Source organism: Leptodactylus fuscus, chromosome 11 (genome assembly GCF_031893055.1).
Source record: "Leptodactylus fuscus isolate aLepFus1 chromosome 11, aLepFus1.hap2, whole genome shotgun sequence".
In the NCBI taxonomy this organism is placed as follows: domain Eukaryota; kingdom Metazoa; phylum Chordata; class Amphibia; order Anura; family Leptodactylidae; genus Leptodactylus; species Leptodactylus fuscus.
Genome location: NC_134275.1, coordinates 88,441,568 through 88,465,015, shown reverse-complemented (window position 1 = coordinate 88,465,015; position 23,448 = coordinate 88,441,568). Strand labels below are relative to the sequence as shown.

At 48.4% G+C, this 23,448-nt stretch overlaps 1 protein-coding gene across 1 annotated transcript in view; it reads right to left on the bottom strand.

Moving 5' to 3' along the window:
• Positions 1-3,607: 3,607 nt before the first annotated feature.
• Positions 3,608-23,448, bottom strand: part of LOC142185094 (cytochrome P450 2G1-like) — an 85,189-nt gene continuing 65,348 nt past the window's right edge. The window contains exon 9 of the mRNA XM_075260347.1: positions 3,608-3,795. Within this exon, the coding sequence (XP_075116448.1) occupies positions 3,608-3,795 (188 nt within the window). The remainder of the gene's footprint in view (positions 3,796-23,448) is intronic.

Below are 23,448 nucleotides of genomic sequence, written 5' to 3'. Positions count from 1 at the left end.
CATTACATTGTGCGATAAGTTACACGACAGGTGTCATTTGGAATGGGCGCAGGTCATCGCATGGTCAGTCCTTCTAGTATTTTCTGGAGACTGCACTATCAGCATGGAAAGAGGTTGCACAACAGAATTCATTTATTGCTTCCCCAGATGTGACCTACTAATGTCAAGTGTCACCCAATAACACTGTCAGGGCTCCTAGGACTATATATATATCTATAATACATAGTGTATGACACTGTCAGGGCTCCTAGGACTATATATATATCTATAATACATAGTGTATGACACTGTCAGGGCTCCTAGGACTATATATATCTATAATACATAGTGTATGACACTGTCAGGGCTCCTAGGACTATATACATATCTATAATACATAGTGTATGACACTGTCAGGGCTCCTAGGACTATATATATCTATAATACATAGTGTATGACACTGTCAGGGCTCCTAGGACTATATATATCTATAATACATAGTGTATGACACTGTCAGGGCTCCTAGGACTATATATATCTATAATACATAGTGTATGACACTGTCAGGGCTCCTAGGACTATATATATCTATAATACATAGTGTATGACACTGTCAGGACTCCTAGGACTATATATATATCTATAATACATAGTGTATGACACTGTCAGGGCTCCTAGGACTATATACATATCTATAATACATAGTGTATGACACTGTCAGGGCTCCTAGGACTATATATATATATATATATATATATATATATATATATATATATATATATATATATATATATATATATATAAAAAATACATAGTGTATGACACTGTCAGGGCTCCTAGGACTATATATATATATATATATATATATATATATATATATATAATACATAGTGTATGACACTGTCAGGGCTCCTAGGACTATATATATATATATATATATATATATATATATCTATAATACATAGTGTATGACACTGTCAGGGTTCCTAGGACTATATATATATATATATCTATAATACATAGTGTATGACACTGTCAGGGCTCCTAGGACTATATATGACTATATATATATATATATATATATATATATATATATATATATATATATATATATATATATTACATAGTGTATGACACTGTCAGGGCTCCTAGGACTATATATGTCTATAATCCATAGTGTATGACACTGTCAGGGCTCCTAGGACTATATATATATATATATATATATATATATATATATATATATATAATACATAGTGTATGACACTGTCAGGGCTCCTAGGACTATATATATATATATATATATATATATATATATATATATATATATATATATATATATATAATACATAGTGTATGACACTGTCAGGACTCCTAGGACTATATATATATCTATAATACATAGTGTATAACACTGTCAGGGCTCTTAGGACTATATATATCTATAATACATAGTGTATGACACTGTCAGGACTCCTAGGACTATATATATCTATAATACATAGTGTATGACACTGTCAGGACTCCTAGGACTATATATATCTATAATACAAAGTGTATGACACTGTCAGGGCTCCTAGGACTATATATATATATATATATATATATATATATATATATATATATATATATATAATACATAGTGTATGACACTGTCAGGGCTCCTAGGACTATATATATATCTATAATACATAGTGTATAACACTGTCAGGGCTCCTAGGACTATATATATCTATAATACATAGTGTATGACACTGTCAGGGCCCCTAGGACTATATATATCTATAATACATAGTGTATGACACTGTCAGGGCTCCTAGGACTATATATATATCTATAATACATAGTGTATAACACTGTCAGGGCTCCTAGGACTATATATATCTATAATACATAGTGTATGACACTGTCAGGGCTCCTAGGACTATATATATCTATAATACATAGTGTATGACACTGTCAGGGCTCCTAGGACTATATATATATATCTATAATACATAGTGTATGACACTGTCAGGGCTCCTAGGACTATATATATCTATAATACATAGTGTATGACACTGTCAGGGCTCCTAGGACTATATATATTTATAATACCTAGTGTACAAGACTCTCTACACCATAAAGGCGTATCTAATGTATCTAATCTATCTAATTTATCTAATTTATCTAATTTCTATCTCTCTAAGGCAAACACAGCTTAAGTAATGTCAAAGTGACCTGCATGTCTATGGCAAAATGGATGGTAAGCAGAGGATACAAACTTAGAGTTTAACCATTGTGGAGAAGTTGGCTCGGTAGAATCAGTGGTGTTGACCCAAACAGTCAAGACATGGACCCAAAACGTGCAGCAAACTGGTTTAATTAAATAAATAAATAAATAAATAAACCTTCACTTCAAGCACCAAATGAGCAAAACAAAATATAGCATTAACTTCAGGCAAAAAAATAAAAAAAAATAAAAATCCTGCTCGTCTGAGCAACTAACTAAACAGAATTGATAACCTAGCTATACGTGTGAGTTACTTCCACTCACATGATCAAAACACGCACAATATAGTCTCACCAGACTTAGGGTCACAGGACACAACCATCCACCTCCTCTGCACACAATGCCAGCTTTGCAGCCTTTTCTGGCCCAGTAACGAGCCCAGGATCTATACCTGGGCTGAATTCTACTCCAGATCCAACCTGGACCACACATATGTCAGAAACCTGGCTCTGATATATCTGGACTCAGCCCTCTGCCTGTCACCTTGGTGGACCAAGCTGAAGGACATATCTGCCTAATGGTGGTAGCCGTGGTAGTGTGGCAAAGGATAACATGAATGACACGTCCGCAGGACATGTCTGCTGAGTGGTGTCAGTGGTGTTAGCTATTCAGGAGCAGCACCAGCAGTGCAGTAGATCTAATGATTTTCCATGCTACCTGTTGACAGTACTATCTTTTGAGATGTTACAATGGCTTGGCAGCGCTGAACACCTTCTCGGCTACTTGAGACTGGACAAGATACAACGCCCATAGCAATCTAGGCCAGTTCCTTCCATTGCTTCAACCTACTAACTCAGAATTCCATGGGGTCAGAGTTATCTCCTGGCACAATTTCATCATTGAGGTTAAATATTTGCAATCCACATATAGTGAGCAGAATTAATTTGCAACTTTTTGCACTTTTCCAGTTGAATGCACATTTGTTCTTTTTTTGCATTGTGTTCTTAAAGGCTCACATTATAAATGCTTAGGAAAGTGTTAATCTAGATTAACCAGGCCCAAATTCTGTGACAAGTCTTGTGTAAATGTCTTGAAAATAGGTGCAAAACAAAGATAGATCCTGCACACGGTGCAAAACATCAAGGCTGCAGACGAAAACACAGCTTTTTTTTAATGCAAATTGAGCTGCAATTTTTTGAGCCAAAGCCAAGAAAAGTTAAAAAAAAGAATGGACCTATAGGGTAAGCTCTTCTACTTCTCGCTTCTGCAGCAAAATCTGCAACAAAAAAAGCTGCGTTTCCACAATGTGGGCCTCAAAATGCAAAGAATAAAGGAAAATCAGGCTCAAGAGACTCAAACAATTCCCCCATTCTCTTTATTTTCCATACATAGATTGCTTTGGAAGACCAAGGTCCATTAGATCGAGCGAGGTACAAATGACAGCTCATAGTCAATCGGGGCATTTAAGAACCCCAACATTTTTGGAGCAATGTCACTCTCAGTGAATTCAGTCTGAGATGTCAATTCAAAGTTTTGCAGGATGGTGGTGAGAAAGATAAAAAGTTCCATTCGAACAAAATTCTCCCCTAGACACATTCTCTTTCCTGGAAATAATAAGATTTTATCAGTAATATATATGAAAATAGTTACAAAGACCAAAGAGAAAGAAAGTCCTCGTGGTATTGATTCTCATTTAGTAATTTATGGGCAGCATCAGCGTCATAAGTAGGGCTGTAACGGCTACCACAGGGCTGGTGATCTTAGGGCGCCCAGCGGGCCCTGACCCAGCAGATAATGGGCCCCATTTACTTATCGATCCCCGTTCCGGTTCACGGCCACCTCCACTTCCCCTTCTGCCCTCCAGGGGACCCCGTGTGTCTCATATATCATCAATAGGGCCCCCTGATGGGAAGAAGAAGGGAAGACAGAAGTGTCTGTGATCAAGAGTGGGGATCTGTAAGTAAGGCCACTGGCCTGCAGCAAGGGTATTGGTAGAGCGAACCCCAACAAATATTGCTATTATTATACTCGGGGGGGTCTCTTCAGGCAACCTCATCTAACACCGTAGCACCGTATTCATATGAGACTGGGTCCATGTGTACACTGGATTCACCGGCTGCACCTTATACCGGGAAAGGGACTCCGAGTACAATAGTTATCTATGGAGTCCTTGCCTCCCGGCCATATTGATTATAGTGATGTATATAGTGTGGGAGAGTATATGGCTGTTAGGCAGTGACTCCATAGGTATTGCTAGGAGTCCCTCTCCCGGAACACTAAATGTGGCGCCCACACAAGCCCCGAGTCTCACAAGTACAGCTCGTTCATGTGATTGCAGCGTCAGGCATCCGTGTCCTGGTCACTTTATAGGTCTCTATAGTTTCTTCTGCGCCTCTGCTGACATTTCAGACCCTACAACATCTTTATCGCATCGTCCTTGCAATCCCTGCAATGCTAAATATGGGCTCAGATTTTTTCACTTTTGCAAAATAAAAACACTGGTAAAAATGATTTCACTTCCTTTTGTGGGCACCTTACTAAAATGAACATCTCTGGATTTATTTAATGATGGCACAGCGGGGGCTTAATGGGGTGGCCGAGGTTCTGTTCTCCGTAGTTACACTGATATACGGCACAGCTGCAGGAACGTTCCCTCCCTTGTTGTTAATCGTCCATCTTTGAAATTACAGGGAGCAGTGGGGTGACGGTGCGCTCTTATCCCTCGCTGCTCTATGTCACCGTACAGCCTGAGTGATCTGCCCTACCCGATGACTGTGTTTCCCATACCATATCCTAGCAACTGTGTGTGTGCCCATACCGTCTCCTAGCAACTGTGTGTGTGCCCATACCGTCTCCTAGTAACTGTGTGTGTGCCCATACCGTCTCCTAGTAACTGTGTGTGTGCCCATACTGTCTCCTAGTAACTGTGTGTGTGCCCATACTGTCTCCTAGTAACTGTGTGTGTGCCCATACCGTCTCCTAGTAACTGTGTGTGCCCATACCGTCTCCTAGTAACTGTGTGTGTGCCCATACTGTCTCCTAGTAACTGTGTGTGTGCCCATACTGTCTCCTAGCAGCTGTGTGTGTGCCCATACCGTCTCCTAGTAACTGTGTGTGCCCATACCGTCTCCTAGCAACTGTGTGTGTGCCCATACCGTCTCCTAGCAACTGTGTGTGTGCCCATACCGTCTCCTAGTAACTGTGTGTGTGCCCATACCGTTTCCTAGTAACTGTGTGTGTGCCCATACCGTCTCCTAGTAACTGTGTGTGTGCCCATACCGTCTCCTAGCAACTGTGTGTGTGCCCATACCGTCTCCTAGCAACTGTGTGTGTGCCCATACCGTCTCCTAGTAACTGTGTGTGTGCCCATACCGTCTCCTAGTAACTGTGTGTGTGCCCATACCGTCTCCTAGCAACTGTGTGTGTGCCCATACTGTCTCCTAGTAACTGTGTGTGCCCATACTGTCTCCTAGTAACTGTGTGTGTGCCCATACCGTCTCCTAGTAACTGTGTGTGTGCCCATACCGTCTCCTAGTAACTGTGTGTGTGCCCATACTGTCTCCTAGTAACTGTGTGTGTGCCCATACCGTCTCCTAGTAACTGTGTGTGCCCATACTGTCTCCTAGTAACTGTGTGTGTGCCCATACCGTCTCCTAGTAACTGTGTGTGTGCCCATACCGTCTCCTAGTAACTGTGTGTGTGCCCATACTGTCTCCTAGTAACTGTGTGTGTGCCCATACTGTCTCCTAGTAACTGTGTGTGCCCATACCGTCTCCTAGTAACTGTGTGTGTGCCCATACTGTCTCCTAGCAGCTGTGTGTGTGCCCATACCGTCTCCTAGTAACTGTGTGTGTGCCCATACCGTCTCCTAGTAACTGTGTGTGCCCATACTGTCTCCTAGTAACTGTGTGTGTGCCCATACCGTCTCCTAGTAAATGTGTGTGTGCCCATACCGTCTCCTAGTAACTGTGTGTGTGCCCATACCGTCTCCTAGTAACTGTGTGTGTGCCCATACCGTCTCCTAGTAACTGTGTGTGTGCCCATACCGTCTCCTAGTAACTGTGTGTGTGCCCATACCGTCTCCTAGCAACTGTGTGTGTGCCCATACCGTCTCCTAGTAACTGTGTGTGTGCCCATACCGTCTCCTAGTAACTGTGTGTGCCCATACCGTCTCCTAGTAACTGTGTGTGTGCCCATACCGTCTCCTAGTAACTGAGTGTGCCCATACTGTCTCCTAGTAACTGTGTGTGCCCATACTGTCTCCTAGTAACTGTGTGTGTGCCCATACTGTCTCCTAGTAACTGTGTGTGTGCCCATACCGTCTCCTAGCAGCTGTGTGTGTGCCCATACCGTCTCCTAGTAACTGTGTGTGTGCCCATACCGTCTCCTAGTAACTGTGTGTGCCCATACTGTCTCCTAGTAACTGTGTGTGTGCCCATACCGTCTCCTAGTAACTGTGTGTGTGCCCATACCGTCTCCTAGTAACTGTGTGTGCCCATACCGTCTCCTAGTAACTGTGTGTGTGCCCATACCGTCTCCTAGTAACTGTGTGTGTGCCCATACCGTCTCCTAGTAACTGTGTGTGCCCATACCGTCTCCTAGTAACTGTGTGTGTGCCCATACCGTCTCCTAGTAACTGTGTGTGTGCCCATACTGTCTCCTAGTAACTGTGTGTGCCCATACCGTCTCCTAGTAACTGTGTGTGTGCCCATACCGTCTCCTAGTAACTGTGTGTGTGCCCATACCGTCTCCTAGTAACTGTGTGTGTGCCCATACCGTCTCCTAGTAACTGTGTGTGTGCCCATACTGTCTCCTAGTAACTGTGTGTGTGCCCATACTGTCTCCTAGTAACTGTGTGTGCCCATACCGTCTCCTAGTAACTGTGTGTGTGCCCATACCGTCTCCTAGTAACTGTGTGTGTGCCCATACCGTCTCCTAGTAACTGTGTGTGTGCCCATACTGTCTCCTAGTAACTGTGTGTGTGCCCATACCGTCTCCTAGTAACTGTGTGTGCCCATACTGTCTCCTAGTAACTGTGTGTGTGCCCATACCGTCTCCTAGTAACTGTGTGTGTGCCCATACCGTCTCCTAGTAACTGTGTGTGTGCCCATACCGTCTCCTAGTAACTGTGTGTGTGCCCATACCGTCTCCTAGTAACTGTGTGTGCCCATACTGCCTCCTAGTAACTGTGTGTGTGCCCATACTGTCTCCTAGTAACTGTGTGTGTGCCCATACTGTCTCCTAGTAACTGTGTGTGTGCCCATACCGTCTCCTAGCAACTGTGTGTGCCCATACCGTCTCCTAGTAACTGTGTGTGCCCATACTGTCTCCTAGTAACTGTGTGTGTGCCCATACTGTCTCCTAGTAACTGTGTGTGTGCCCATACTGTCTCCTAGTAACTGTGTGTGTGCCCATACCGTCTCCTAGCAACTGTGTGTGCCCATACCGTCTCCTAGTAACTGTGTGTGTGCCCATACCGTCTCCTAGTAACTGTGTGTGTGCCCATACCGTCTCCTAGTAACTGTGTGTGTGCCCATACCGTCTCCTAGTAACTGTGTGTGTGCCCATACCGTCTCCTAGTAACTGTGTGTGTGCCCATACCGTCTCCTAGTAACTGTGTGTGTGCCCATACCGTCTCCTAGTAACTGTGTGTGTGCCCATACCGTCTCCTAGTAACTGTGTGTGTGCCCATACCGTCTCCTAGTAACTGTGTGTGTGCCCATACCGTCTCCTAGTAACTGTGTGTGTGCCCATACCGTCTCCTAGTAACTGTGTGTGTGCCCATACCGTCTCCTAGTAACTGTGTGTGCCCATACCGTCTCCTAGTAACTGTGTGTGTGCCCATACCGTCTCCTAGTAACTGTGTGTGCCCATACCGTCTCCTAGTAACTGTGTGTGCCCATACCGTCTCCTAGTAACTGTGTGTGCCCATACCGTCTCCTAGTAACTGTGTGTGCCCATACCGTCTCCTAGTAACTGTGTGTGTGCCCATACCGTCTCCTAGTAACTGTGTGTGTGCCCATACCGTCTCCTAGTAACTGTGTGTGTGCCCATACCGTCTCCTAGTAACTGTGTGTGTGCCCATACCGTCTCCTAGTAACTGTGTGTGTGCCCATACCGTCTCCTAGTAACTGTGTGTGTGCCCATACCGTCTCCTAGTAACTGTGTGTGTGCCCATACCGTCTCCTAGTAACTGAGTGTGTGCCCATACTGTCTCCTAGTAACTGTGTGTGCCCATACTGTCTCCTAGTAACTGTGTGTGCCCATACCGTCTCCTAGTAACTGTGTGTGTGCCCATACCGTCTCCTAGTAACTGAGTGTGTGCCCATACTGTCTCCTAGTAACTGTGTGTGCCCATACTGTCTCCTAGTAACTGTGTGTGCCCATACCGTCTCCTAGTAACTGTGTGTGTGCCCATACCGTCTCCTAGTAACTGTGTGTGCCCATACTGTCTCCTAGTAACTGTGTGTGCCCATACTGTCTCCTAGTAACTGTGTGTGTGCCCATACCGTCTCCTAGTAACTGTGTGTGTGCCCATACCGTCTCCTAGTAACTGTGTGTGTGCCCATACCGTCTCCTAGTAACTGTGTGTGTGCCCATACCGTCTCCTAGTAACTGTGTGTGTGCCCATACCGTCTCCTAGTAACTGTGTGTGTGCCCATACTGTCTCCTAGTAACTGTGTGTGTGCCCATACCGTCTCCTAGTAACTGTGTGTGTGCCCATACCGTCTCCTAGTAACTGTGTGTGTGCCCATACCGTCTCCTAGTAACTGTGTGTGCCCATACCGTCTCCTAGTAACTGTGTGTGTGCCCATACCGTCTCCTAGTAACTGTGTGTGTGCCCATACCGTCTCCTAGTAACTGTGTGTGTGCCCATACCGTCTCCTAGTAACTGTGTGTGTGCCCATACCGTCTCCTAGTAACTGTGTGTGTGCCCATACCGTCTCCTAGTAACTGTGTGTGTGCCCATACCGTCTCCTAGTAACTGTGTGTGTGCCCATACCGTCTCCTAGTAACTGTGTGTGTGCCCATACCGTCTCCTAGTAACTGTGTGTGTGCCCATACCGTCTCCTAGCAACTGTGTGTGCCCATACCGTCTCCTAGTAACTGTGTGTGTGCCCATACCGTCTCCTAGTAACTGTGTGTGTGCCCATACCGTCTCCTAGTAACTGTGTGTGTGCCCATACCGTCTCCTAGTAACTGTGTGTGTGCCCATACCGTCTCCTAGTAACTGTGTGTGTGCCCATACCGTCTCCTAGTAACTGTGTGTGTGCCCATACCGTCTCCTAGTAACTGTGTGTGTGCCCATACCGTCTCCTAGTAACTGTGTGTGTGCCCATACCGTCTCCTAGTAACTGTGTGTATGCCCATACCAACTCCTAGTAACTGTGTGTGCCCATACTGTCTCCTAGTAACTGTGTGTGTGCCCATACTGTCTCCTAGTAACTGTGTGTGTGCCCATACTGTCTCCTAGTAACTGTGTGTGCCCATACCGTCTCCTAGTAACTGTGTGTGCCCATACCGTCTCCTAGTAACTGTGTGTGTGCCCATACCGTCTCCTAGTAACTGTGTGTGTGCCCATACCGTCTCCTAGTAACTGTGTGTGTGCCCATACCGTCTCCTAGTAACTGTGTGTTTGCCCATACTGTCTCCTAGCAACTGTGTGTGTGCCCATACTGTCTCCTAGCAGCTGTGTGTGTGCCCATACCGTCTCCTAGTAACTGTGTGTGTGCCCATACCGTCTCCTAGTAACTGTGTGTGCCCATACCGTCTCCTAGTAACTGTGTGTTTGCCCATACTGTCTCCTAGCAACTGTGTGTGTGCCCATACTGTCTCCTAGCAGCTGTGTGTGTGCCCATACCGTCTCCTAGTAACTGTGTGTGTGCCCATACCGTCTCCTAGTAACTGTGTGTGCCCATACTGTCTCCTAGTAACTGTGTGTGTGCCCATACTGTCTCCTAGTAACTGTGTGTGTGCCCATACTGTCTCCTAGCATCTGTGTGTGTGCCCATACCGTCTCCTAGTAACTGTGTGTGTGCCCATACCGTCTCCTAGTAACTGTGTGTGTGCCCATACCGTCTCCTAGTAACTGTGTGTGTGCCCATACTGTCTCCTAGTAACTGTGTGTGCCCATACTGTCTCCTAGTAACTGTGTGTGCCCATACCGTCTCCTAGTAACTGTGTGTTTGCCCATACTGTCTCCTAGTAACTGTGTGTGTGCCCATACCGTCTCCTAGTAACTGTGTGTGCCCATACTGTCTCCTAGTAACTGTGTGTGCCCATACCGTCTCCTAGTAACTGTGTGTTTGCCCATACTGTCTCCTAGTAACTGTGTGTGTGCCCATACTGTCTCCTAGTAACTGTGTGTGCCCATACTGTCTCCTAATAACTGTGTGTGCCCATACCGTCTCCTAGTAACTGTGTGTTTGCCCATACTGTCTCCTAGTAACTGTGTGTGTGCCCATACCGTCTCCTAGTAACTGTGTGTGTGCCCATACCGTCTCCTAGTAACTGTGTGTGTGCCCATACCGTCTCCTAGTAACTGTGTGTTTGCCCATACTGTCTCCTAGTAACTGTGTGTGTGCCCATACTGTCTCCTAGCAGCTGTGTGTGCCCATACTGTCTCCTAGTAACTGTGTGTGCCCATACTGTCTCCTAGCATCTGTGTGTGTGCCCATACCGTCTCCTAGTAACTGTGTGTTTGCCCATACTGTCTCCTAGTAACTGTGTGTGTGCCCATACTGTCTCCTAGCATCTGTGTGTGTGCCCATACTGTCTCCTAGTAACTGTGTGTGTGCCCATACCGTCTCCTAGTAACTGTGTGTGTGCCCATACCGTCTCCTAGTAACTGTGTGTGTGCCCATACTGTCTCCTAGCAACTGTGTGTGTGCCTATACTGTCTCCTAGCAGCTGTGTGTGCCCATACTGTCTCCTAGTAACTGTGTGTGCCCATACTGTGTGTGTGCCCATACCGTCTCCTAGTAACTGTGTGTGTGCCCATACCGTCTCCTAGTAACTGTGTGTGCCCATACTGTCTCCTAGTAACTGTGTGTGCCCATACTGTCTCCTAGTAACTGTGTGTGCCCATACCGTCTCCTAGTAACTGTGTGTTTGCCCATACTGTCTCCTAGTAACTGTGTGTGTGCCCATACTGTCTCCTAGCATCTGTGTGTGTGCCCATACTGTCTCCTAGTAACTGTGTGTGTGCCCATACTGTCTCCTAGCATCTGTGTGTGTGCCCATACCGTCTCCTAGTAACTGTGTGTGCCCATACTGTCTCCTAGTAACTGTGTGTGTGCCCATACTGTCTCCTAGTAACTGTGTGTGTGCCCCATACTGTCTCCTAGCATCTGTGTGTGTGCCCATACTGTCTCCTAGTAACTGTGTGTGTGCCCATACCGTCTCCTAGTAACTGTGTGTGTGCCCATACCGTCTCCTAGTAACTGTGTGTGTGCCCATACCGTCTCCTAGCAACTGTGTGTGCCCATACCGTCTCCTAGCAACTGTGTGTGCCCATACCGTCTCCTAGTAACTGTGTGTGTGCCCATACTGTCTCCTAGCAGCTGTGTGTGCCCATACCGTCTCCTAGTAACTGTGTGTGTGCCCATACCGTCTCCTAGTAACTGTGTGTGTGCCCATACCGTCTCCTAGTAACTGTGTGTGCCCATACCGTCTCCTAGTAACTGTGTGTGTGCCCATACTGTCTCCTAGTAACTGTGTGTGCCCATACCGTCTCCTAGTAACTGTGTGTGCCCATACCGTCTCCTAGTAACTGTGTGTGCCCATACTGTCTCCTAGTAACTGTGTGTGCCCATACTGTCTCCTAGTAACTGTGTGTGCCCATACTGTCTCCTAGTAACTGTGTGTGCCCATACCGTCTCCTAGTAACTGTGTGTGTGCCCATACTGTCTCCTAGTAACTGTGTGTGTGCCCATACCGTCTCCTAGTAACTGTGTGTGCCCATACCGTCTCCTAGTAACTGTGTGTGTGCCCATACCGTCTCCTAGTAACTGTGTGTGTGCCCATTACCGTCTCCTAGTAACTGTGTGTGTGCCCATACCGTCTCCTAGTAACTGTGTGTGCCCATACCGTCTCCTAGTAACTGTGTGTGTGCCCATACTGTCTCCTAGTAACTGTGTGTGTGCCCATACCGTCTCCTAGTAACTGTGTGTGCCCATACCGTCTCCTAGTAACTGTGTGTGTGCCCATACCGTCTCCTAGTAACTGTGTGTGTGCCCATACCTGTCTCCTAGTAACTGTGTGTGCCCATACCGTCTCCTAGTACTGTCCCTAGTAACTGTGTGTGGCCCATACCGTCTCCTAGTAACTGTGTGTGTGCCCATACCGTCTCCTAGTAACTGTGTGTGCCCATACTGTCTCCTAGTAACTGTGTGTGCCCATACTGTCTCCTAGCAGCTGTGTGTGCCCATACCGTCTCCTAGTAACTGTGTGTGCCCATACCGTCTCCTAGTAACTGTGTGTGTGCCCATACTGTCTCCTAGTAACTGTGTGTGTGCCCATACCGTCTCCTAGTAACTGTGTGTGTGCCCATACCGTCTCCTATTAACTGTGTGTGTGCCCATACCGTCTCCTAGTAACTGTGTGTGTGCCCATACCGTCTCCTAGTAACTGTGTGTGTGCCCATACCGTCTCCTAGTAACTGTGTGTGTGCCCATACCGTCTCCTAGTAACTGTGTGTGCCCATACCGTCTCCTAGTAACTGTGTGTGTGCCCATACCGTCTCCTAGTAACTGTGTGTGCCCATACCGTCTCCTAGTAACTGTGTGTGCCCATACCGTCTCCTAGTAACTGTGTGTGCCCATACCGTCTCCTAGTAACTGTGTGTGTGCCCATACCGTCTCCTAGTAACTGTGTGTGTGCCCATACTGTCTCCTAGTAACTGTGTGTGTGCCCATACTGTCTCCTAGCAGCTGTGTGTGTGCCCATACCGTCTCCTAGTAACTGTGTGTGCCCATACCGTCTCCTAGCAACTGTGTGTGTGCCCATACTGTCTCCTAGTAACTGTGTGTGCCCATACTGTCTCCTAGTAACTGTGTGTGTGCCCATACCGTCTCCTAGTAACTGTGTGCGTGCCCATACTGTCTCCTAGTAACTGTGTGTGTGCCCATACCGTCTCCTAGTAACTGTGTGTGTGCCCATACCGTCTCCTAGTAACTGTGTGTGTGCCCATACCGTCTCCTAGTAACTGTGTGTGTGCCCATACCGTCTCCTAGCAGCTGTGTGTGCCCATACCGTCTCCTAGTAACTGTGTGTGCCCATACCGTCTCCTAGCAGCTGTGTGTGTGCCCCATACCGTCTCCTAGCAACTGTGTGTGTGCCCATACCGTCTCCTAGTAACTGTGTGTGTGCCCATACCGTCTCCTAGTAACTGTGTGTGTGCCCATACCGTCTCCTAGCAGCTGTGTGTGCCCATACCGTCTCCTAGTAACTGTGTGTGCCCATACCGTCTCCTAGTAACTGTGTGTGTGCCCATTCTGTCTCCTAGTAACTGTGTGTGCCCATACTGTCTCCTAGCAGCTGTGTGTGCCCATACCGTCTCCTAGTAACTGTGTGTGTGCCCATACTGTCTCCTAGTAACTGTGTGTGCCCATACCGTCTCCTAGTAACTGTGTGTGTGCCCATACCGTCTCCTAGTAACTGTGTGTGCCCATACTGTCTCCTAGTAACTGTGTGTGCCCATACTGTCTCCTAGCAGCTGTGTGTGCCCATACCGTCTCCTAGTAACTGTGTGTGTGCCCATACTGTCTCCTAGTAACTGTGTGTGCCCATACCGTCTCCTAGTAACTGTGTGTGTGCCCATACCGTCTCCTAGTAACTGTGTGTGCCCATACCGTCTCCTAGTAACTGTGTGTGTGCCCATACCGTCTCCTAGTAACTGTGTGTGTGCCCATACCGTCTCCTAGTAACTGTGTGTGCCCATACCGTCTCCTAGTAACTGTGTGTGCCCATACCGTCTCCTAGTAACTGTGTGTGCCCATACTGTCTCCTAGTAACTGTGTGTGCCCATACCGTCTCCTAGTAACTGTGTGTGTGCCCATACTGTCTCCTAGTAACTGTGTGTGTGCCCATACTGTCTCCTAGCAGCTGTGTGTGCCCATACCGTCTCCTAGTAACTGTGTGTGCCCATACCGTCTCCTAGTAACTGTGTGTGTGCCCATACCGTCTCCTAGTAACTGTGTGTGTGCCCATACTGTCTCCTAGTAACTGTTTGTGCCCATACCGTCTCCTAGTAACTGTGTGTGTGCCCATACCGTCTCCTAGTAACTGTGTGTGTGCCCATACCGTCTCCTAGTAACTGTGTGTGTGCCCATACTGTCTCCTAGTAACTGTTTGTGCCCATACCGTCTCCTAGTAACTGTGTGTGTGCCCATACCGTCTCCTAGTAACTGTGTGTGCCCATACCGTCTCCTAGTAACTGTGTGTGCCCATACCGTCTCCTAGTAACTGTGTGTGTGCCCATACCGTCTCCTAGTAACTGTGTGTGCCCATACTGTCTCCTAGTAACTGTGTGTGCCCATACCGTCTCCTAGTAACTGTGTGTGTGCCCATACTGTCTCCTAGTAACTGTGTGTGCCCATACCGTCTCCTAGTAACTGTGTGTGCCCATACCGTCTCCTAGTAACTGTGTGTGTGCCCATACCGTCTCCTAGTAACTGTGTGTGTGCCCATACTGTCTCCTAGTAACTGTGTGTGCCCATACCGTCTCCTAGTAACTGTGTGTGTGCCCATACCGTCTCCTAGTAACTGTGTGTGTGCCCATATCGTCTCCTAGTAACTGTGTGTGGCCCATACTGTCTCCTAGCAGCTGTGTGTGCCCATACCGTCTCCTAGTAACTGTGTGTGCCCATACCGTCTCCTAGTAACTGTGTGTGTGCCCATACCGTCTCCTAGTAACTGTGTGTGTGCCCATACCGTCTCCTAGTAACTGTGTGTGTGCCCATACTGTCTCCTAGTAACTGTGTGTGCCCATACTGTCTCCTAGTAACTGTGTGTGTGCCCATACCGTCTCCTAGTAACTGTGTGTGCCCATACCGTCTCCTAGTAACTGTGTGTGTGCCCATACCGTCTCCTAGTAACTGTGTGTGTGCCCATACCGTCTCCTAGTAACTGTGTGTGCCCATACCGTCTCCTAGTAACTGTGTGTGTGCCCATACCGTCTCCTAGTAACTGTGTGTGCCCATACCGTCTCCTAGTAACTGTGTGTGCCCATACCGTCTCCTAGTAACTGTGTGTGTGCCCATACTGTCTCCTAGTAACTGTGTGTGTGCCCATACCGTCTCCTAGTAACTGTGTGTGTGCCCATACCGTCTCCTAGTAACTGTGTGTGTGCCCATACCGTCTCCTAGTAACTGTGTGTGTGCCCATACTGTCTCCTAGTAACTGTGTGTGTGCCCATACTGTCTCCTAGCAGCTGTGTGTGCCCATACCGTCTCCTAGCAACTGTGTGTGTGCCCATTACTGTCTCCTAGTAACTGTGTGTGTGCCCATACCGTCTCCTAGTAACTGTGTGTGCCCATACCGTCTCCTAGCAGCTGTGTGTGTGCCCATACTGTCTCCTAGTAACTGTGTGTGTGCCATACCGTCTCCTAGTAACTGTGTGTGCCCATACCGTCTCCTAGCAGCTGTGTGTGTGCCCATACTGTCTCCTAGTAACTGTGTGTGTGCCCATACCGTCTCCTAGTAACTGTGTGTGTGCCCATACCGTCTCCTAGTAACTGTGTGTGTGCCCATACTGTCTCCTAGTAACTGTGTGTGTGCCCATACTGTCTCCTAGTAACTGTGTGTGCCCATACTGTCTCCTAGTAACTGTGTGTGTGCCCATACCGTCTCCTAGTAACTGTGTGTGTGCCCATACCGTCTCCTAGTAACTGTGTGTGTGCCCATACCGTCTCCTAGCAACTGTGTGTGTGCCCATACCGTCTCCTAGTAACTGTGTGTGTGCCCATACCGTCTCCTAGTAACTGTGTGTGCCCATACCGTCTCCTAGCAGCTGTGTGTGTGCCCATACCGTCTCCTAGTAACTGTGTGTGTGCCCATACCGTCTCCTAGTAACTGTGTGTGCCCATACTGTCTCCTAGTAACTGTGTGTGTGCCCATACCGTCTCCTAGTAACTGTGTGTGTGCCCATACCGTCTCCTAGTAACTGTGTGTGCCCATACCGTCTCCTAGTAACTGTGTGTGTGCCCATACCGTCTCCTAGTAACTGTGTGTGTGCCCATACCGTCTCCTAGTAACTGTGTGTGCCCATACCGTCTCCTAGTAACTGTGTGTGTGCCCATACCGTCTCCTAGTAACTGTGTGTGCCCATACCGTCTCCTAGTAACTGTGTGTGTGCCCATACCGTCTCCTAGTAACTGTGTGTGTGCCCATACTGTCTCCTAGTAACTGTGTGTGTGCCCATACCGTCTCCTAGTAACTGTGTGTGTGCCCATACCGTCTCCTAGTAACTGTGTGTGTGCCCATACCGTCTCCTAGTAACTGTGTGTGTGCCCATACCGTCTCCTAGTAACTGTGTGTGTGCCCATACCGTCTCCTAGTAACTGTGTGTGCCCATACCGTCTCCTAGTAACTGTGTGTGTGCCCATACCGTCTCCTAGTAACTGTGTGTGTGCCCATACCGTCTCCTAGTAACTGTGTGTGTGCCCATACCGTCTCCTAGTAACTGTGTGTGTGCCCATACTGTCTCCTAGTAACTGTGTGTGTGCCCATACTCGTCTCCTAGTAACTGTGTGTGCCCATACTGTCTCCTAGTAACTGTGTGTGTGCCCATACCGTCTCCTAGTAACTGTGTGTGCCCATACTGTCTCCTAGTAACTGTGTGTGTGCCCATACCGTCTCCTAGTAACTGTGTGTGTGCCCATACCGTCTCCTAGTAACTGTGTGTGTGCCCATACCGTCTCCTAGTAACTGTGTGTGTGCCCATACCGTCTCCTAGTAACTGTGTGTGCCCATACTGCCTCCTAGTAACTGTGTGTGTGCCCATACTGTCTCCTAGTAACTGTGTGTGTGCCCATACCGTCTCCTAGTAACTGTGGCTCGTGCCCATACCGTCTCCTAGTAACTGTGTGTGTGCCATACCGTCTCCTAGTAACTGTGTGTGTGCCCATACTGTCTCCTAGTAACTGGTGTGTGCCCATACTGTCTCCTAGTAACTGTGTGTGTGCCCATACTGTCTCCTAGTAACTGTGTGTGTGCCCATACCGTCTCCTAGTAACTGTGTGTGCCCATACCTCTCCTAGTAACTGTGTGTGTGCCCATACTGTCTCCTAGTAACTGTGTGTGCCCATACCGTCTCCTAGTAACTGTGTGTGTGCCCATACCTGTCTCCTAGTAACTGTGTGTGCCCATACCGTCTCCTAGTAACTGTGTGTGTGCCCATACCGTCTCCTAGTAACTGTGTGTGCCCATACCGTCTCCTAGTAACTGTGTGTGTGCCCATACCGTCTCCTAGTAACTGTGTGTGTGCCCATACTGTCTCTAGTAACTGTGTGTGCCCATACCGTCTCCTAGTAACTGTGTGTGTGCCCATACCGTCTCCTAGTAACTGTGTGTGTGCCCATACCTGTCTCCTAGTAACTGTGTGTGCCCATACCGTCTCCTAGTAACTGTGTGTGTGCCCATACGTCTCCTAGTAACTGTGTGTGCCCATACCGTCTCTAGTAACTGTGTGTGTGCCCATACCGTCTCCTAGTAACTGTGTGTGGCCCATACCGTCTCCTAGTAACTGTGTGTGTGCCCATACCGTCTCCTAGTAACTGTGTGTGTGCCCATACCGTCTCCTAGTAACTGTGTGTGCCCATACTGTCTCCTAGTACTGTGTGTGTGCCCATACCGTCTCCTAGTAACTGTGTGTGTGCCCATACTGTCTCCTAGTAACTGTGTGTGCCCATACCGTCTCCTAGTAACTGTGTGTGTGCCCATACCGTCTCCTAGTAACTGTGTGTGTGCCCATACCGTCTCCTAGTAACTGTGTGTGTGCCCATACCGTCTCCTAGTAACTGTGTGTGCCCATACCGTCTCCTAGTAACTGTGTGTGTGCCCATACCGTCTCCTAGTAACTGTGTGTGTGCCCATACCTGTCTCCTAGTAACTGTGTGTGTGCCCATACCTGTCTCCTAGTAACTGTGTGTGTGCCCATACCGTCTCCTAGTAACTGTGTGTGTGCCCATACTGTCTCCTAGTAACTGTGTGTGCCCATACTGTCTCCTAGTAACTGTGTGTGTGCCCATACCGTCTCCTAGTAACTGTGTGTGTGCCCATACCGTCTCCTAGTAACTGTGTGTGTGCCCATACCGTCTCCTAGTAACTGTGTGTGTGCCCATACCGTCTCCTAGTAACTGTGTGTGTGCCCATACCGTCTCCTAGTAACTGTGTGTGTGCCCATACCGTCTCCTAGTAACTGTGTGTGCCCATACTGTCTCCTAGTAACTGTGTGTGTGCCCATACCGTCTCCTAGTAACTGTGTGTGTGCCCATACCGTCTCCTAGTAACTGTGTGTGCCCATACGTCTCCTAGTAACTGTGTGTGTGCCCATACCGTCTCCTAGTAACTGTGTGTGTGCCCATACCGTCTCCTAGTAACTGTGTGTGTGCCCATACTCGTACTGTGTGTGCCCATACGTCTCCTAGTAACTGTGTGTGTGCCCATGACCGTCTCCTAGTAACTGTGTGTGTGCCCATACCGTCTCCTAGTAACTGTGTGTGTGCCCATACCGTCTCCTAGTAACTGTGTGTGTGCCCATACCTGTCTCCTAGTAACTGTGTGTGTGCCCCATACTGTCTCCTAGTAACTGTGTGTGTGCCCATACCGTCTCCTAGTAACTGTGTGTGCCCATACTGTCTCCTAGTAACTGTGTGTGTGCCCATACCGTCTCCTAGTAACTGTGTGTGTGCCCATACCGTCTCCTAGTAACTGTGTGTGTGCCCATACCGTCTCCTAGTAACTGTGTGTGTGCCCATACCGTCTCCTAGTAACTGTGTGTGCCCATACTGCTCCTAGTAACTGTGTGTGTGCCCATACCGTCTCCTAGTAACTGTGTGTGTGCCCATACTGTCTCCTAGCAACTGTGTGTGTGCCCATACCGTCTCCTAGTAACTGTGTGTGCCCATACCGTCTCCTAGTAACTGTGTGTGTGCCCATACTGTCTCCTAGCAGCTGTGTGTGCCCATACCGTCTCCTAGTAACTGTGTGTGTGCCCATACCGTCTCCTAGTAACTGTGTGTGTGCCCATACCGTCTCCTAGTAACTGAGTGTGTGCCCATACTGTCTCCTAGTAACTGTGTGTGCCCATACTGTCTCCCTAGTAACTGTGTGTGCCCATACCGTCTCCTAGTAACTGTGTGTGTGCCCATACCGTCTCCTAGTAACTGTGTGTGCCCATACCGTCTCCTAGTAACTGTGTGTGCCCATACCGTCTCCTAGTAACTGTGTGTGTGCCCATACCGTCTCCTAGTAACTGTGTGTGTGCCCATACCGTCTCCTAGTAACTGTGTGTGCCCATACCGTCTCCTAGTAACTGTGTGTGTGCCCATACTGTCTCCTAGTAACTGTGTGTGCCATACCGTCTCCTAGTAACTGTGTGTGCCCATACCGTCTCCTAGTAACTGTGTGTGCCCATACCGTCTCCTAGTAACTGTGTGTGCCCATACCGTCTCCTAGTAACTGTGTGTGTGCCCATACCGTCTCCTAGTAACTGTGTGTGTGCCCATACCGTCTCCTAGTAACTGTGTGTGTGCCCATACCGTCTCCTAGTAACTGTGTGTGTGCCCATACCGTCTCCTAGTAACTGTGTGTGTGCCCATACCGTCTCCTAGTAACTGTGTGTGTGCCCATACCGTCTCCTAGTAACTGTGTGTGTGCCCATACCGTCTCCTAGTAACTGAGTGTGTGCCCATACCGTCTCCTAGTAACTGTGTGTGCCCATACTGTCTCCTAGTAACTGTGTGTGCCCATACTGTCTCCTAGTAACTGTGTGTGCCCATACCGTCTCCTAGTAACTGTGTGTGTGCCCATACCGTCTCCTAGTAACTGTGTGTGTGCCCATACCGTCTCCTAGTAACTGTGTGTGCCCATACTGTCTCCTAGTAACTGTGTGTGCCCATACTGTCTCCTAGTAACTGTGTGTGTGCCCATAACGTCTCCTAGTAAACTGAGTGTGTGCCCATACCGTCTCCTAGTAACTGTGTGTGCCCATACCGTCTCCTAGTAACTGTGTGTGTGCCCATACCGTCTCCTAGTAACTGTGTGTGCCCATACTGTCTCCTAGTAACTGTGTGTGCCCATACTGTCTCCTAGTAACTGTGTGTGTGCCCATACCGTCTCCTAGTAACTGAGTGTGTGCCCATACCGTCTCCTAGTAACTGTGTGTGCCCATACTGTCTCCTAGTAACTGTGTGTGCCCATACTGTCTCCTAGTAACTGTGTGTGCCCATACCGTCTCCTAGTAACTGTGTGTGTGCCCATACCGTCTCCTAGTAACTGTGTGTGCCCATACCGTCTCCTAGTAACTGTGTGTGTGCCCATACCGTCTCCTAGTAACTGTGTGTGTGCCCATACCGTCTCCTAGTAACTGTGTGTGTGCCCATACCGTCTCCTAGTAACTGTGTGTGTGCCCATACTGTCTCCTAGTAACTGTGTGTGTGCCCATACCGTCTCCCTAGTAACTGTGTGTGTGCCCATACCGTCTCCTAGTAACTGTGTGTGGCCCATACCGTCTCCTAGCAACTGTGTGTGCCCATACCGTCTCCTAGTAACTGTGTGTGTGCCCATACCGTCTCCTAGTAACTGTGTGTGTGCCATACCGTCTCCTAGTAACTGTGTGTGTGCCCATACCGTCTCCTAGTAACTGTGTGTGTGCCCATACCGTCTCCTAGTAACTGTGTGTGTGCCCATACCGTCTCCTAGTAACTGTGTGTGCCCATACCGTCTCCTAGTAACTGTGTGTGTGCCCATACCGTCTCCTAGTAACTGTGTGTGCCCATACCGTCTCCTAGTAACTGTGTGTGCCCATACCGTCTCCTAGTAACTGTGTGTGTGCCCATACCGTCTCCTAGTAAACTGTGTGTGTGCCCATACCGTCTCCTAGTAACTGTGTGTGTGCCCATACCGTCTCCTAGTAACTGTGTGTGTGCCCATACCGTCTCCTAGTAACTGTGTGTGTGCCCATACCGTCTCCTAGTAACTGTGTGTGTGCCCATACCGTCTCCTAGTAACTGTGTGTGTGCCCATACCGTCTCCTAGTAACTGTGTGTGTGCCCATACCGTCTCCTAGTAACTGTGTGTGTGCCCATACCGTCTCCTAGTAACTGTGTGTGCCCATACCGTCTCCTAGTAACTGTGTGTGTGCCCATACCGTCTCCTAGTAACTGTGTGTGTGCCCATACCGTCTCCTAGTAACTGTGTGTGTGCCCATACCGTCTCCTAGTAACTGTGTGTGCCATACAGTCTCCTAGTAACTGTGTGTGTGCCCATACCGTCTCCTAGTAACTGTGTGTGTGCCCATACCGTCTCCTAGTAACTGTGTGTGTGCCCATACCGTCTCCTAGTAACTGTGTGTGTGCCCATACCGTCTCCTAGTAACTGTGTGTGTGCCCATACCGTCTCCTAGTAACTGTGTGTGTGCCCATACCGTCTCCTAGTAACTGTGTGTGTGCCCATACCGTCTCCTAGTAACTGTGTGTGTGCCCATACCGTCTCCTAGTAACTGTGTGTGTGCCCATACCGTCTCCTAGTAACTGTGTGTGTGCCCATACCGTCTCCTAGTAACTGTGTGTGTGCCCATACCGTCTCCTAGTAACTGTGTGTGTGCCCATACCGTCTCCTAGTAACTGTGTGTGTGCCCATACCGTCTCCTAGTAACTGTGTGTGTGCCCATACCGTCTCCTAGTAACTGTGTGTGTGCCCATACCGTCTCCTAGTACTGTGTGTGTGCCCATACCGTCTCCTAGTAACTGTGTGTGTGCCCATACCGTCTCCTAGTAACTGTGTGTGTGCCCATACCGTCTCCTAGTAACTGTGTGTGTGCCCATACCGTCTCCTAGTAACTGTGTGTGTGCCCATACCGTCTCCTAGTAACTGTGTGTGTGCCCATACCGGTCTCCTAGTAACTGTGTGTTGCCCATACCGTCTCCTAGTAACTGTGTGTGCCCATACCGTCTCCTAGTAACTGTGTGTGTGCCCATACTGTCTCCTAGTAACTGTGTGTGTGCCCATACAGTCTCCTAGTAACTGTGGTGTGCCCATACCGTCTCCTAGTAACTGTGTGCGTGCCCATACTGTCTCCTAGCAGCTGTGTGTGTGCCCATACCGTCTCCTAGTAACTGTGTGTGTGCCCATACCGTCTCCTAGTACTGTGTGTGCCCTACCGTCTCCTAGTAACTGTGTGTGTGCCCATACCGTCTCCTAGTAACTGTGTGTGTCGCCCATACCGTCTCCTAGTAACTGTGTGTGTGCCCATACCGTCTCCTAGTAACTGTGTGTGCCCATACCGTCTCCTAGTAACTGTGTGTGTGCCCATACCGTCTCCTAGTAACTGTGTGTGTGCCCATACTCGTCTTCCTAGTCAGCTGTGTGTGTGCCCATACCGTCTCCTAGTAACTGTGTGTGCCCATACCGTCTCCTAGTAACCTGTGTGTGTGCCCATACCGTCTCCTAGTAACTGTGTGTGTGCCCATACCGTCTCCTAGTAACTGTGTGTTGCCCATACTGTCTCCTAGTAACTGTGTGTGTGCCCATACTGTCTCCTAGTAACTGTGTGTGTGCCCATACCGTCTCCTAGTAACTGTGTGTGTGCCCATACCGTCTCCTAGTAACTGTGTGTGTGCCCATACTCGTCTCCTAGTAACTGTGTGTGTGCCCATACCGTCTCCTAGTAACTGTGTGTGTGCCCATACCGTCTCCTAGTAACTGTGTGTGTGCCCATACCTGTCTCCTAGTAACTGTGTGTGTGCCCATACTGTCTCCTAGTAACTGTGTGTGTGCCCATACCTGTCTCCTAGTAACTGTGTGTGCCCATACTGTCTCCTAGTAACTGGTGCCACTCCTAGTACTGTGTGTGCCCATACCGTCTCCTAGTAACTGTGTGTGTGCCCATACTGTCTCCTAGTAACTGTGTGTGTGCCCATACCGGTCTCCTAGTCAACTGTGTGGTGCCCATACTGTCTCCTAGCAACTGTGTGTGTGCCATACTGTCTCCTAGCAGCTGTGTGTGCCCATACTGTCTCCTAGTAACTGTGTGA